The sequence below is a fragment of the Medicago truncatula genome, chromosome 4 (genome assembly GCF_003473485.1).
Source record: "Medicago truncatula cultivar Jemalong A17 chromosome 4, MtrunA17r5.0-ANR, whole genome shotgun sequence".
Classification (NCBI taxonomy): domain Eukaryota; kingdom Viridiplantae; phylum Streptophyta; class Magnoliopsida; order Fabales; family Fabaceae; genus Medicago; species Medicago truncatula.
In genome coordinates this window covers 41,921,631-41,938,300 of record NC_053045.1, presented here as the reverse complement: position 1 = coordinate 41,938,300, position 16,670 = coordinate 41,921,631, and the positions used below count along the sequence as shown (strand labels likewise).

Sequence of the window (16,670 nt, the reverse complement as noted above, 5' to 3'; positions counted from 1 at the left end):
TTAAAAGTGTCCACTTTCTGTAAATAGTCTTCAAAATAAAGATTATTCTTACAAACAACAATATTACAGATGATTAAAATTACCATTAAAATTTGATGGAACTAAACTTAAAAATTCATGATTTTGTATGAGCTAAAAAACATACCCTTATTTAAATCAATAAATCATAAATATAGTTTTTCTATGCCTGTTTTGAAAAATTATTGTACAATTACATTTAGTTATAGTTACATATTAATTATAGATTGCTTTGAGTGATAAGTTAGATAAGCTATTTAATTTGAACGATGAGAGAAACCTAAAGTATTGGGTGACCGTTACATCGAGATAAAAGTAATCACATAAGTGTTTGGACATCATATTCTCACTCAAAATAGCTAGATATATATATATGTCATCTCACTTGCATACAACTTTTTTTTTCTCTAATGTAGGACTCTTAGTTACACTTGACATATATACCATCAATATGGAGTCCTAGAGTTTTGATTTCCTTTATTTAGTGTCCATTTGTGAAGGAAATAGACATACATGATAGCTTAGTGATTAAGTGGATCTCATCCGCGGATCAAAGCTTTCACATACGTATATCTATCTTATAAATGGACAATAAATGGAAGAAAGTAAATGGAGCAATGTTAAACTCGGAGTCCTATGGTATTGTGAATTTGAGTCTCCTAATAATCTTGTGAATTTGAGTCTCTTAATAATCTTATTAGAAGACAAACTAAGGAAAATGTCAACTTGTGTTCCAATGGCACGAGATAAGGATATTAAAATATAATTAAAAAATAAATATTGCATTGAAAAGATAAATTTTTAAACTTTTAATGGTATGAATGTATAATTTTTAAGATTAAACTTATACATTTAATGTCTTATCTTATGTTTTAGGATACAAGTTATAAGAGCACAAGTTAGCAAGACTCTAAAATTAATATGTAACATTTATCGTTCAAAATAATAATTTACTTTTGATACACTGTCATTTCAAAAACTTTTACGCCGTGAATAAATCACAATCAGTTATATATGAGATTTTAGAAGTTGATTAGGACTAAAATTAGACATTTTTTAATGATAAGATGATTGACTATAAAATAAAAGAATCTTTACACTAAAAAGTATATGAATTAAATCCATAATAGTACTTGATTTAAAATATTTCTAACAATGCATCAAAAAATGGTTGTATTTAGCAAAAGTAGACTAATCTCGGACGGACAATATGTAACAAATAGATGTTTCCATTTGGTATGCTACAGTGTCTCAAAGAGAATCATAATATCTTTGTGGAATACCAATCATAATATCTTTGTGGAATACCAAAAATGTATCAAAGAATATATATTTTTCTCACTTGTTGGAAGATATAATTTTGGAGACTCTTTAAGAAGCAGAAAAGTGAGTCAGATAGAAGAGGTAGTGGAAGAAAGGGAATGGTGGGGGATAAAAATGTAATAAAATCAACCTAATATATGATCGCATTGAACCTGCTTTTATGATAGTCTTAATTTACACCATAAATATACATCTAGGATTCCTTTAGAAAGGCCAGTATCATACAGATAACAAAGTTTTTCATGAAAAAGCACAAGTTTTGCTACAACAAGTGATTCTTTTTCTTTACTGTGTCATTTATTCTTTGACAGTGGAATAATTGAAACCTCCTTGTGGATTCTGTCAAAAGTCATTTTCTTGATAGAATATAACTCAATGACTTAGGTCTCAGTGGATTTTTATTCAAAGTAATAAAAATATAGTACTATGGTTGATGGCTGCATTTCTGGCTTTTTAATAGTGGACAAGTCTAAATTCAAGACTAGACCTGTCAATATAATTGATCATGACATTAATAATATTTACTTACCATACCATTATTATTATTACCAATAGTTATTTTCCCTGGCCGGTAATTGAGGTGCACCCATGTGTTACTTTATTGATTGTGTACGTTTGGATCAATAAACTAGTAATTAGTTATATTGGTATTAGGCACAACCAAACCAAACATACAATGATTATGGCATGAATTAATAATATTCATTGTACAAGCTAAAACTATTGTTGGACCAAGCATATGTTTTTCACTCTTTTAAACCAAACAGAAATGTGGTTGGAGACTTGAAGTGGAACGTTATGAAATAAATCTTGACAACAATATTATTTGTAATGGTTAAAAATTGACCGAGGATCCTGTTTCGGTGGAATAGGGATTGAGCACGTGTCTAGGATCAGATTCTTAAAAGTGCATCAATATACAATCATGTACCATCCGTTTGTACTCTGTACCTAAAATCTTTGAGAAGAAGGCCAATATTTTGCATTGCATTTTGCATGAGAAATACTACTATTTTATTTTGGAGTATGACATTATATACTATTGATGCAGTACTAATTAGAAAACAAATAACCCTTCCATTATTCCTCTTCAACCTTTGATTTGTGAAATCATTAGAAACTTAAACACATCTTTCATCCATATTTTACATATACTCAATTATAACTTTGTTCGTCTTCCTTTCATAAAAAAAACACCATGAATCCACCAACCCTTGTCAATTCTTTGGTAACGAGAATATCTTCAATGACCAAGAACATTACTCCTCATGCACATTCTTTCCAACACAGGTAACCACCATGTAACCTGTGCCAATAAAACCTTTGAACAATGTTAGGAACAAACATGAACAACGTAAGCGTTAATTTGAGAGAAAATAATAGTAATTTTTAAAAAAAAAATAAAAATTGAACAAGTCTCAATCCTAACATGTCATTTTCTTGGATATGCATGAAGTATAAAGATATGCGGCCGTCCAATTAAGATTTGACAATCCAGATTTCAAGATCAACTTATGTTTAATAAATATAATAAAATTCAATCGTGAAATATGGGTCATCCAATCTTATCTTAATTAATGAGATATTTAAAAGACATGACTTAGTACTAACATCAAGATAATGAAAATAGTGAAATAAAATGAAAACAAGTAGTATTAAAGACAAAACCCCATTGCATTCAATGAACTAGAAACCAATTTTATGTACTAAATTTAGTTTGGATTAACTTTTAACTTACGAAAGATTTTCAGTTAAAAAAAATATATATAATTGGGCTTTCATTTGTAGGTGAGAATTTAGATGAAAATTAGGATGTCCAATTTAATTTTAACTTGAAAAGACTTAGATTCCTTTTAAGATTCTCTCAACTTTTAGGAAGCTAGTTTAACTAAATTGACAAGTATTAAACAATAGGTATACATTATGATTTGGGTTAAATATGTTTTTGGTCCCTATAAATATGTTAATTTTTTGTTTTAGTTCCTCTAAAATTTTCCTTCAACTTTTAGTCCCTATAAAATTTTTAATCTTCACTTTTGGTCCCTCTTTTAAAGTAAACTCATATGTAAAATTTATATTTTTTAATAAAATTTTCCAGAAAAATTCAAAATATTACAAGAATCACGCCAAAAAAAATTTAAAATTTTTTAACAAAACATGAATTTAATATGAATTTTTATATGTTTTACGGTTAAAAATTCATATTTAATTTGTGTTTTGTTAAAAAATTCTAATTTTTTGTAGGAATTTTTTTTAGAATATTATACATATTTCTGCGCAATTTAATTAAAAAATACAAAAATTAAATTAAAAATAGGGACAAACAATAGTGATTGAAAATTTTATAAGGACTAAAAGTTGAAGGAAAATTTTAGATGATTAAAACAAAAAGTTGACATATTTATAAAGTTTGGCTAAATTATATTTAACCCTTATGATTTTAGATAAATTATTGGTACCGAAGTTGATTTTAACTCTGATATAAAGTTTGCCTAATCTGAATCAATTTGATTTGATTTGATTTGTACTACAATTTAGGTTGGGTGATGAGTTTGTAAATGGACTACAACAGCGAAAACTTTGTTATTATCCTTGAACATCATTACCATATTTAGGATATAGGGATTGCTTGCGAATTACTCGGTATTTAATGGATAAGTTGGCACTGCACATGGGTGAGAACCTCCAAGTAGTGTTACGTGCATTGTTAGCTTGATAGATACTAGTTAGTAATTTAAAATTAAAATTGATTGCATGTGAAACACAAATCATATGGACTCGCAGATCAAGTTCCTTCCATGTACCGGATCCGTATCTTAGTCCCAAGAAAACAACATGTCTTATACTATATTTTTTTTATTAGAGATATCTTAGACTATGTTATTATAATAAAAAATTAAAATAAAAAGTTAGAATAGCATCGCACACGTATATTAAATTGCACTCAAAAGCTTATGTATTAGCTTTATTAAAATAAAAATAAAAAACAGTTTAGGTATTAGCTAACGTATATATGAGATTTTTTAATATTTAAGTGAAAAAATAATAATTATATTCGTCATTTCTGTTAGAGCCGCCCTACCTCAAGACAATTATATTCGTCAATTCCTGCATGAATATTTTTATTACACATTTTTTTAATTTAAAGAAAAAAATTGTTAAAGTGGTGTAACACATATGATAGATATTTGGATCTCTTAACTATTATTTGGTCCAAAATTTGATCTTTGGTCATGCGTAAGGAAAAAAAAAACATATTTTAGGATATGTCATAATGTTCAAGGAGCAAATAAAACTTTGGGAGAGAGGTGTCCAAAATGCACCGTTTTACCAAGTATCCAACTGACTGGTCATGTCAAATTAAACTATTTCATCAATAACTTCATTCTTACAAGCCTCATTTGAATAACTTGTGTACTTATAAGTTTTGAGGAATTGGTACTTAGTCCACATCATGAACATTGAGCGACACTTCTCAACCATTTCACTCTTATAGAGCCTGTGCTTTGGGGGGCTTATATACCAATATGGATTTCGAACAGTTGACAATTGTAGTCAAACAACATTGATCCAGGCCATTTTTTATTCAGTGTGAACAATTAGTGCTTGAGGATTACAAAATTAACAGTGTGGGCGATCATCCAAGTAAGATAATCTGATCCATAACCTAACCCTAATGAGGAGCTAACTAGACCTATTTATAAACATATACGAGGAGACTCCCCTAACATGACCTAAACTCCATCCACCTCACTAAACCCTAATGCGAGATAACCTACCTACATACCCCATTGCAATTCCTATAGAAAATACCTTAGATTACCAAAAATAAATTTACCTCAAAATTGTAAAATGTCTCCTTATAGTTGAATATCAAACATATTTTCAACAAATATTTTTTGAACTATGTTTTAGTGGAGCACTATAGCAGCAACAACAAATTAATTATTATGAACACTAAAAAAATTTGACATTATGTTTTTGGAGAACATTATGGAGCAACAAAACTAATGATCCATAGCACTAAAAGACTTTGACACAATATCTTCATTTAGTATATTAATCACCACTCTTATATATTCATTTAGCATGTTTATACCTGATGAGAGACTACTCAAACATGAATTCCAACAATCTCCTATCAAATGTAAGTATTCCACAACATATACTTGTAATATTATCGTTGCCAACAGACAAAGCATGTCTTCTAACTACATCGTCAAAAATACTTTTGACACAACCATCAAATACACAATGGTCCACTCCACCACCAAGCTCAACCTCACTCTAACACCACTTTGTTGGAGAGTTCAAGGGAATGTCAAAGCATCAAGAAATTATTGACCAAGACCACAAGTCCTTGACATCACATCTCCATCAAAATCTTACGACTTTTTAGTATACGACTCATCATTCTCTTATATCCTTCATTTAACTATTATAACTTTGATGCGTGACTAATCATCCATACTTAAATTCAAACAAATCTAAATTTTGATTTAAGTAATCGGTTCTATTTTGTATTTATATTATTACATCTACAAAATCACCTTATAGATTACTTAGATAGTGATGTATGTAAGAAAGAAGTTTGGCATGATATGTGATTCAAGCCAAGAAAATAGGGATGAGGCATGCATATGCCCAAACCGTTTATAATAAATAACTAAGTGGTTAATGAAGTCAAGAATATGCTATGCTCTAAAATTGGAGTTTGCTTACTTGAAGCATATGACGAGTTGAGTGAAAACAAATCAATAAATAATTGAAAGTCGTATGGTATCCATCTTCTATTTAATTGTTTATACATCACTATCTTATTTCATAACCACTCAATGAATAAATACTATACACATAATAATACTTATTCAATTCAATGATAACTGCCCCCTAAACTTTATTAGTTTTGTTTTTCAGTTTTTGTATTCTTGCCTTCATATTACACCATGACAATCACCCTTTATTTTCCTCATAATTTTTCTTTCTATTATATACTTGTAATTTCTTTTGGTACGGCATTCTTGGCCTTCAGTCAAATGGGGGAACAATATGTAGCCAAATCTGTGGCAACAATACAATTACAATAATCCCCTTTTCCATCTTCACACCTATTGCTTCACTATTCTCTTCACCACCATCATCATTTTCAATCCCATAACCATTTTCTCTTCTCTTTTCACTTTCCAAATTCAATGAACACCAAAACCAAAACTCAATACTCACGTGCATGACACGTGTCACGTGAAATTTTCCAATCTTATTCTTCTTCTTCATCATCTTCTTGTACACCTAAACAAATCCACTTATAGTTCAACCTATCTCAATTTTTTTTCCAACCCATTTTAAACTTTTGCAAAGTTTGAATCTTTAGTAGAAAATAACAAGACCCAGAAAATTATTTTTGCAATGCGACGAGTAATGATTCAGTAGTTTCAACTTTCAAGCTTCTGTGATCGTTCAACAATGGGGGGTTGCACTTCAAAGCCACAGAAACCAAACCCATATGCCCTTAGAGAAACGGAAACTGACCCAACACAAATCCCACAGACCCCACAAAGTCCCTACACCGGTAACCGGAAAGATGACGTCATCGCCGGAAAAAAGTCTCCGTTTTTTCCATTTTACAGTCCAAGTCCAGCTCGGTTTCTGAAGAAGTCTCCGTCGACTCCGGCGAGTGAAAGAAGCCGGAACTCGACGCCGAGAAGGTTTTTCCGGCGACCCTTTCCACCGCCGTCTCCGGCAAAACATATAAGGGCTGTGTTGGCTAGGAGACAAGGGAAGAAGGAAGCCGCGGCGATACCGGAAGAGGGGGAGGAGGGTGCTGGGGATTTGGACAAGAGATTTGGGTTTTCAAAGGATTTTGCTAGTAAGTTGGAGGTTGGGGAAGAAGTGGGTAGGGGGCATTTTGGGTATACTTCTGCTGCTAAATTCAAAAAGGGTGAGTTTAAGGGTCAACAAGTGGCTGTCAAAGTGATTCCTAAAGCAAAGGTTGATTCTGTTCTTCTACTTTATATGGTTATTTTTAGCTAATCATGAACTTAAAATTGTATTTGTTTAGTGTTGATACTTTCTTTGATGAATCACTTGGTATACTTTGGAATATTGTTATAGGCTTGGAATTCGTTTTGATTTTGGTGATTCATATATTATTTGCTTGACAAACTTTGAGGTTTTAGGTTGTTTTCTGGTTACTTGTGTTTAAGGATATGCTGTTGAGGATTGTTTGTTTAGAATTGTTTGGAAATGTTTTTCTAGGACTTGGAATGAAGCGTTAGTTTACGTGTTTTTTGGTGAAAATAGAGTAGATCAGCTTCGATTAGTACTCTTATTCTGAGCTTGATCTAAAAGTTAGCTTGATTGATGTTGATCAAACTTATTGGAGTTAAACTTGAGGAATAAAGAGTATAGAAATTGAATTTGCCTTGGAATTTGGACGATAATGTTTGTTGTGTCCATATTTTGGAATTTTCTATACTCCGTGATTCATTCTACTCCGTGTTTTATTTTTGTTTCCTTGCATTTGATTTAAACTTTCTAGAGGGTACCACATAGAAATTACATATTCATCTTTAAGTGTTTTGTTGCCAGATGACAACAGCAATTGCAATTGAAGATGTGAGAAGAGAGGTCAAAATATTGCGAGCTTTGAACGGGCACAGCAATTTGGTAAAATTTTATGATGCATTTGAAGACCAAGAAAATGTCTACATTGTAATGGAGTAAGTTTGAGGGCATTTGTTTCTTTTTCAATTATGATTTTGGTAGTGCTTTGCACATCCTAGTTAAGAAATGTATGTGCGTATCTATACATACATTATATTCACTTCCTCTAACAAGTCTTTTAAACTTTCTTTGTTAAATAACTTCGTATAAACATTTAGTTTCATCAATTCGACTAGATTTCATCTATTCAACTAGTGGATGGGACGTTCTTATTAAGTAGATCGAGTCTACAAACAATCATGCAATATAAGAAATAAAATTGATACTTAATCATAAAACTTTTTTCAGTGAGTAATATACTTTTAAATAGCAAATATTGACTGCAAGATTGCACACTGTATCAAAAATTGATAGGTCTAACTAATGATTCAGCTATTGGATTTGTTAAATTAATATTTCACATAAAGTTGTTAAAGAGATTAAGCTTAAGATTTGTTTCTAGAGCAAGTAAATCCCCACGTATAGGTGACACCAAGGTGATTTATTAGGTTTAACATTTATTTGTTGATTTGAATGCCTGCTGCTTGTGAGAATTTTTTGTTTATATAGCATATTCATAATTAACTGAATACTATCAACGTTTCAGGTTATGTGAAGGGGGAGAGCTATTAGACATGATACTATCAAGGTAATTATTATGTTGTCAATAGCATGAAATAGAGCCGCTATCGGTGCGGTGCAGTGGGTGACCTCCCCCACATGCACCGTCTCACCCTAGACATGAGCAGCGGCCATCATAGCCGCGTTAGCGGCGTTATTTCAATAATAAAATTTAACTTAGTAATTGCACCTTGCCACTTACTAGCCACATGATTTATTGCTTCTTCAGAGGAGGGAAATACTCAGAAGATGATGCCAAAGCTGTCATGGTACAGATACTAAATGTTGTTGCATTTTGTCATCTTCAGGGTGTGGTGCACAGAGATCTTAAGCCTGAGGTGAGCATATTCTTTCATTTGTCTTTCAGATAGTTAATGTCTTAGAGTCTGCTATAGTTAATCATATTTAAATATCCTAATTTTACTCCCCCTTCAAACAAAAAACCTTTGCCTCTGCATCATTCATCTGCCACAGGGACATGGTACTGACTTTAGATCTGATATAAGCCTATAAGTTCACTGATCTTTTCTTATCGCTTTATGTCGCTGGCACGGGTTCTAAAACATTCCATAAAGCTTACCAACTTTTCAACATGAGTCGTCTTTGCAAATCAGTCAGCTAGTCTTCAGCTGACTGAACTTGGAATTTCTCAATAAACTTTAATTTGATATTTTTTCTTTCCTTTGAACAGTTGTCCATATGTGTGTGTTTACTCATACATTTGATTTGTCATAAAAGGGGACTGGACAACTTTTTTTGTACATTGTTTGATTTAGAAACTGATCATGGGACTGGACAAAATAGGTAGCAAGGAAATGGACAAACTTGAAAACTCTTTGTCCATTGTATAGACTATCAAAAATACCAAAATGCCCTTTTTATTTTCCAACATAATTCTTGAAGTTTTGTCTTGTCCTGTACTGTTTTGCAAATGAAACACATCTTTATGATATATTGGTCAATATCATCCGTGAGTATAATTTATGCAGTTTCATTTAGTTCACGGTCACTTGGACAATAGAAACTAGCTTCCTTGTCAGAGCCTCAGAGATGCTAGGATAAATAGAATGACAAATTCCATGTCCAGTCAGCGGAAGACTAGCATTATTTTTTGTATTATAAAAAACTTGTTGAATTTATTTATATATATATTTAAACTCTAGAAACAGAAAATTTCAAGAATTAATTTTTGCCGGAAAAACTTGTTGTTTGTATTGTATATATAAACAATTCACTCTAGCTTAAATTGAATTATTGAATATGGATTTCAATTTCGAATTGATTGCATATTGTCTAACCCCCCTTGTGTTTTCTTATTCAGAATTTTTTGTACACTACAAAGGATGAAAGTTCTGAGTTAAAAGCTATAGACTTTGGGTTGTCAGATTTTGTCAGACCAGGTTTTTCTTCACAAGCCCTTGGTTTTGGTATTAATATCTTTTTCCTCATGAGAGTTCAGCAATTTTCTTAATTACTTTTTCATGTAATACAGATGAAAGGCTTAATGATATTGTTGGAAGTGCATATTATGTGGCTCCTGAAGTTCTCCATAGATCTTACAGTACAGAAGCTGATGTGTGGAGTATAGGTGTGATAGCATATATTCTATTATGTGGTAGTCGCCCATTTTGGGCTCGAACAGAATCAGGTATTTTTAGGGCAGTTTTGAAAGCTGATCCGGGATTTGACGAAGGTCCCTGGCCATCCTTATCTTCAGAAGCCAAAGATTTTGTCAAACGCCTACTCAATAAGGACCCTCGGAAGCGAATATCTGCTGCTCAGGCTCTGAGTAAGTTTTCTTGTCACCTCTAATATAAACGAGATTCTAGTAGGACATTTCTTGAGATTCGAACAATAATCTTGTGCGTACAGGTCATCCTTGGATACGTAATTACAATGATGTAAAAGTTCCGCTTGATATTTTAATATTCAAGCTCATGAAGACATATATGAGATCGTCATCCTTGCGTAAGGCTGCCTTAAGGGTGAGTATTTTGGTTTCTAAATACACTGGAATGCAATTTGTGATGAAAATGACTTTATTTGGTTTTTAATTGTATTAGTTAATTTATACTCATTTCTTTGGCAGGCCTTATCTAAGACTTTAACTGCCGATGAACTCTATTATCTGAGAGAACAATTTGCGTTGTTGGAACCAAGCAAAAACGGCAGCATATCCTTGGAGAACATTAACAAGGTTGATTGCCATATCAACTTGTAAGAAGTTTATTATTGTCAGATTCCACAAGTTTTCTCATTCATATTTTTCTGGGCAGGCCTTGAAGAAACATGCAACAGATGCCATGAAAGAGTCTCGTATCACTGATTTTCTTTCCTCGGTAATAATACCTTGTTCTATTATTGTAGATTCCGAATTAGTTTGACTGGTTGTTGTCTCACATGTTCCTGCTATTTCCCATTTATTACAGCTGAGTTCATTACAATATAGAAGGATGGATTTTGAAGAATTTTGTGCGGCTGCATTAAGTGTGCATCAACTCGAAGCTCTTGATCGTTGGGAACAACATGCTCGCTGTGCATATGAACTTTTTGAGAAAGATGGAAATAGGGCTATTGTCATTGAAGAACTAGCTTCAGTAAGTTAAAAGCACTTCAGCCATAGTTATATTATTATACATGATACCACATTTACACCTATTTTGTTTATACTTTATAACTACGCTATATATTAAATCATCAGTATACATGGCTAATCACCACCATATTTCTTCAAAAATTGTTTTATAGGAACTTGGACTTGGTCCATCGATCCCTGTTCATGTTGTCCTTCATGACTGGATACGCCACACAGATGGGAAGTTAAGCTTTCTCGGGTTTGTCAAATTATTGCATGGTGTATCTAGCCGAAGCCTTCCAAAGGTTCAGTTATGATGTAAAGCAAATGCATGTGGATATGCTGGATTTTCTCTGCTATGTAGATCAATCATATTTAAATTTGTCTATTGTACTGCAACTGATGATTTGTCTCACCGGCATCTGAAGCCATTGCAAGCATGGCCCACTAAAGTATAGTTTCATTATGAAATGCAAAATGATTCTTTTGAAGGCGCTCAAATTGTAAAATAGTCTACAGAACCGTGGCTTAAGATATGAATCGTAGGTTTAGAATTAGCTTTGCCTTGATGGGTGGTAATAATTTAGTGTCACTTATCTTAACGAATGCTTTTATATACATTTTACATTTGAAAGTCTTATAATTTCTACTCTCTTTTTTGTATTTGTGTATTGTCGCATAAGTGTACTAATTTAACATTCGTAGAATCTAATTATGTGGAAAGAAGTATACATTGTTGCACCTTTGTTCATTCCGGTCAGATATACAACTCACTCGAAAGCTATGAGCCACTGAATTACAAACTCTGCTAACAACCCTATTATTTACCAATATGGAAAGACAATCTAAATATAAAATTATGAGCTTAATCTCAGCAAAACATTGGAGCTCCATAGAGGCGTAAACAGTGCCTCAGCGTCAATTTCAATGGAGAGGTTAGCGAAATGTTGTTCCTCGGTCAAAGCAAGGCACCGCCAAAGACCCGTACACTCTTCCATTGGCAGGGATATCCCAGTCAGCCTTTGTTGCAGCAAACATCACCAAGCCAGAAGAATTTCTAGCCACACGACCCCAACCAGTTTTCCATCAGCAAAACACTCAGCATCCACGTCGATTCAGGGGGGAAGAAGCCTGCTTAAGCACTGCAACGGCTTCTGTATTTATTTTAGGAAAAGGATTGGCTTGTTTAAACTCCTCCACAAAGAGAGATACACTTTGTGCAACCCCAACGGGATCAAAGGCATCTTAGGTAAAAACAGTTTGGTTCCTATGTTTCCAAATCAGCCAAAAGAGACACTAAACAATTGTTGAGCCAGGACATTGGAGGCTGATAGCCAATACAACATCCAAGTTTGAATATCCATCTGATTAGTAACATCAATACCCAGGAGGGGGCATTGCATAAATAATTTATCAATATTTTCCAAAGATGTGTTACAAAGAATGCAGCTCATCCAAGTAAATGCCTTTTTTTCTTAAGTTTCTTCTCGTTGGAAGGATATCTTTGGCTAATCTCCACAGGAAATTCTGAGCACTTTTGGGTTTGTAACATTCCAAATCCTCTTCTATAAACCAATACAGTTACCATTTGACAATTCAGAGACAGAAACACGGTGTCTAAAATAATGATTTCCATCCTTCTTCCAATGCCAAATAAGCATATCCTCGTGACGTCTCAAAAATAGAGATATTGATAATTTGCTGCGGAGTAAAAATACAATGAAAGAGGATAAATACATAAGGTGCAGCTTAAAGAGGAACTAAATTGCACGTGATTCTAAATTTGTGCTCCCCTTTCTATAATTTGTTTTTAACCCTGAGAATATTTCATTCTGATCTTGCCACCTTGAGCAATTCCATGCTGAATTGACTTTCAAAATATGTTGCAAAAGTTCAATAACTTTGCATCACAACCAAACACCAGTAACTTCGGTATATTGTTATCTGCTTGAGCACTGTGCAGCCAAAACGAAGCTAAAACCAAGTTAACATACATTAGAACAGCTTGACATTCAGGCAGCAATCTACCGAGTATTAATGCTGCTATAAACTTTTCCAGACAATTAAAAGCAAACTATGAAACATGAGTTTGCAAATTTATTTTGTAATCAAAATAACACAAGCAAAATCTTGCAGAACTATTTTCTGTCTGAAATTTCTGCAAACCAGTTAATCTCGACAAGGGGAAAATGATGTAAAAAGAACCCAAATGGCAAAAAAATGAAGCTCTGCCATTAGAGTTCAGTTAAATTTGTCTGAAACATTTAATTCAAATCTAATGTTAGTACATTAGTACTCCTCATCTAAAAGACAACAGGCATTACATACACATTTACAAATCCTGTAATTTAGTTCTACATCTGGTTACTATGATGTGTTGCAAAGAGTGCAGCTCATCCAAGTTAATGCCATTTTTTCCTAAGTTTCTTCTTGTTGGAAGGATATATTCAGCTAAACTGAGATCTCCACAGGAAATTCTGAGCACTTTTGGGACAGGAACATTCCAAAACCTCTTCCATAAACCAATACAGTTTCGTTTGATGATTCAGTCAGAGAAATAACTCTCTCCTCGCAGAGAATGCAGTGAGCTGATCTAACACAATAATTTTCATCCTTCTTCCAATGCCAGATAAGCATATCGTCAGAACATCTCACAGAAAGAGGGATATTGATAATTTGCTATAAATCATAATATGCAATGAAAGAGGATAAACACTTAAGGTGCAGCTTAAAGAGCAACAGAATTGTACGTGATTCTAAATTTATGATCCCCTTTCTATAACTTTCTTAACCCTGAGAATATTGCATTCTGATCTCGCCACCTTCAGCAATTCCATTGGCTGAACTGACTTTCAAAAAATGCCGTGCAACTTCAATAACTTTGCATCACAACCAAACATGTTCGTTATATTGTTATCTGCTTGACCATTATGTCAGCCAACACGAAGCTAAAACCATGTTAACAATACATTAGAACAGCTTGACATTCAGGGAGCAATCTACTGAGTATTAATGCTGTTATAAATTTCATCATAGATTAAAAGCAAACTAACTATTAAAACATGAGCTTGTGAATATATTTTGCAGTCAAAATAACTCAAGTAAAATCTTCGTAAAACTATTTTCTGTCTAATACTTCAGCAAACTGATTAATCTTGACAACGGAAAAAGGATGTAAAAGAAACTGAATGGCATAATGATTAAGCTCTGCCAATAGAGTTAAGTTAAACTTGTCCGAAACATCTCATTCAAATCTAATGTTAGTACAATAGTTCTCCTCATCCACAAGTCAAGTAGCCATTACAGTTGAACACATCCACAAATTCTATAATCTAGTTCTACAACAGGTTACTAAAATCAATCAACATAAAAATACATAATAAGCATCCTACTCCTACAAGAGCAAAAAAATTCTTCTTTTAAAACACAAATCAAATAAAAATCTACATCACGAGGTGATTCACCCTCACCATCAACAATAACATATCAGTAAAAGTCTAGTTACATTTTAGAACTGGAAAATGACAGTTATCTTGATGAGAGCTTTTGGTGCAAATCCTCAGTGAGAACTTGCCTCAAGCTTTCCCCAAAGAAATACAAAGACTTCTCACTATCCAGCACCCTAGGTTGAGCTCCACTCTCATCAGGATCCTTCCACAACTCGGCCGGTTCAGGCTCCCTAGCAATCTGACACAAATTATGCAAAACACAACACGCAACAATAGTCTGCGGCACATGATGAAGACCCACGTTCAACTCCTGAAGAATCTTCCACCTCCCCTTAAGCAAAGCAATAGCTTCCACAACCACAGACCTACCCTTCATAAGCATCCCATCAAATAAATTCTGCGCTGGAGTACCCATCCCACTTGGAGAAAAAGGCGTAAGCAAAAACGGCAACAAAGGATAACACCAATCACCAACAACATAAGGACGAACATGGTGACCGCGAACATTGATCACCTTATCCCAAACAACATCACCAGAAGTTAAACGCTGGTAAAGAAGACTATCCCTAAAATGAGTAGCATCATCTGTTCCACCAGGTGCTTTAACACAAACATCCCAAAAAATCTTCTTATGATCAGAAACAACCTGAAGAAGAACTGAAGGATAACCGTAACGCGAAAGATAAGTAGCAGGGTTTGAACTAGGACCAGACCGAAGCTTAACAGATGTGGAATCAATAGCACCACACATATTAGGAAGTGAAGTGAGTTCTTCAAAGGATTGTGTAATTTCGATGAGTCTGCGACGACCTACGGGAATTTTGATGAATTCTGGGTAGAGTTTAGTGGCAAGGAGGCGCGTGACCATGTTGGTGATTTTGGTAACAAGGTAAGGCTCGAGAGAGTAACGATTAGCGACGGTTTTCGCGGAGAGGCCATGAGCGAGACGAGAGAGAACCATAGCGACGGCGTAATCAGACGGAAGAGAGAGATTTGAAACGGCGATGTGGGGTTTGAGTTTATCAACGACAGTGGTGAAAACGGGGTAGGAGAGGCCGTAAAGAGAACGCCACTGAGCGTCACGGAGTGGAGCTTCGAGGGACCAGATGTGTTCGGTTGAGAGGGCACGGAAGGCGGCTACGGAGTAGTCGGAGGCGTTTGGGTTGCGATTACGACGGAGGTGTTTGTTGCGGTGGTTGGAAGAGGAGGATGGTGTTCGGGTGGATGCGACGTGGGAGAGAACGGATGCCATGGTGAAGAGGAGGAGAGGGGCGATGGAGGATGATTGGAGGAGGGAGGAGGAGGAGGAGGTGGAGGAAGTTGCGGTGGAGGAGAGTGTGTCGGTGGTTGGGTCGAGGGAGTTGTGGAGGTGAAGGAGATTTGAAAGCATAACGAGGAACCATTGATCCATTACTAGTTCTGAATCAAAACCCTAATTTATTGTGTTGTTTTTATCCGATTTGGTTTGAATTAAGGGTTTTGATTTCTGATGATGATGGATCTAACTCTTGAGTGAGACAGACATGGTGTTGCTATAAATAAATCTATAATAATAATAATAATGTTAGTAGGATAAAGTGTTGGGTTGGATTGGGGATCTATGAAAAAAATGGGGGAGATTGCAGCATTTGTTGTGTTGTGTCACTTTCTCTGTCTGCTTCTGGTGTTGGTGGCAGTGTTGGTGGCAGTGGCAGTAGCCGGTCACTGCCTACTTCAGCACCACTACTACATCTTCCAACCCATTCTCTTTTATTTAATTTTTACCAACAAAACATTAAACATTCAATTTTTTTTTAAGGAACATTTTTTTAATCCACATTTTATTTTTTAAGAAACATTAAACATTGATGTTATTTTCCTTTTTTTTTGGCCCAATTTATATATATATATATATATATATATATACACACACACACATTGATATACATATATAAATTACACTTTTTTTAGGGAATATATAATTACACTTGTCGTAAAAAAAC

The 16,670-nt window shown here is 34.0% G+C and overlaps 2 protein-coding genes across 2 annotated transcripts; one reads left to right on the top strand and one right to left on the bottom strand.

Annotated features, from left to right (window-relative positions):
* Nucleotides 1-6,232: 6,232 nt before the first annotated feature.
* Nucleotides 6,233-11,965, top strand: LOC11441410 (CDPK-related kinase 5). The gene is made up of 11 exons (XM_003607975.4): nt 6,233-7,329; nt 7,930-8,060; nt 8,651-8,692; nt 8,894-9,002; nt 9,986-10,064; nt 10,157-10,453; nt 10,537-10,649; nt 10,754-10,861; nt 10,941-11,003; nt 11,094-11,261; nt 11,413-11,965. Exons 1-11 carry the CDS (start codon nt 6,805-6,807, stop codon nt 11,554-11,556), a joined length of 1,779 nt encoding a protein of 592 aa, XP_003608023.1. The 5' UTR covers nt 6,233-6,804; the 3' UTR covers nt 11,557-11,965.
* A 2,493-nt stretch (nt 11,966-14,458) lies between these two features.
* Nucleotides 14,459-16,443, bottom strand: LOC112421292 (protein ANTAGONIST OF LIKE HETEROCHROMATIN PROTEIN 1). The gene has a single exon (XM_024782414.2). It carries the CDS (start codon nt 16,097-16,099, stop codon nt 14,768-14,770), a length of 1,332 nt encoding a protein of 443 aa, XP_024638182.1. The 5' UTR covers nt 16,100-16,443; the 3' UTR covers nt 14,459-14,767.
* Between the last annotated feature and the right edge of the window lie 227 nt (nt 16,444-16,670).

Bases quoted from the DNA above. Each gene is read 5' to 3' on its own strand.
- LOC11441410 (XM_003607975.4), top strand. From the start codon at position 6,805: ATGGGGGGTTGCACTTCAAAGCCACAGAAACCAAACCCATATGCCCTT. The intron at 8,061-8,650 runs GTAAGTTTGAGG...TCAACGTTTCAG, and splicing joins AATGTCTACATTGTAATGGA to GTTATGTGAAGGGGGAGAGC. The intron at 11,004-11,093 runs GTAATAATACCT...CATTTATTACAG, and splicing joins TCACTGATTTTCTTTCCTCG to CTGAGTTCATTACAATATAG.
- LOC112421292 (XM_024782414.2), bottom strand. From the start codon at position 16,099: ATGGATCAATGGTTCCTCGTTATGCTTTCAAATCTCCTTCACCTCCAC.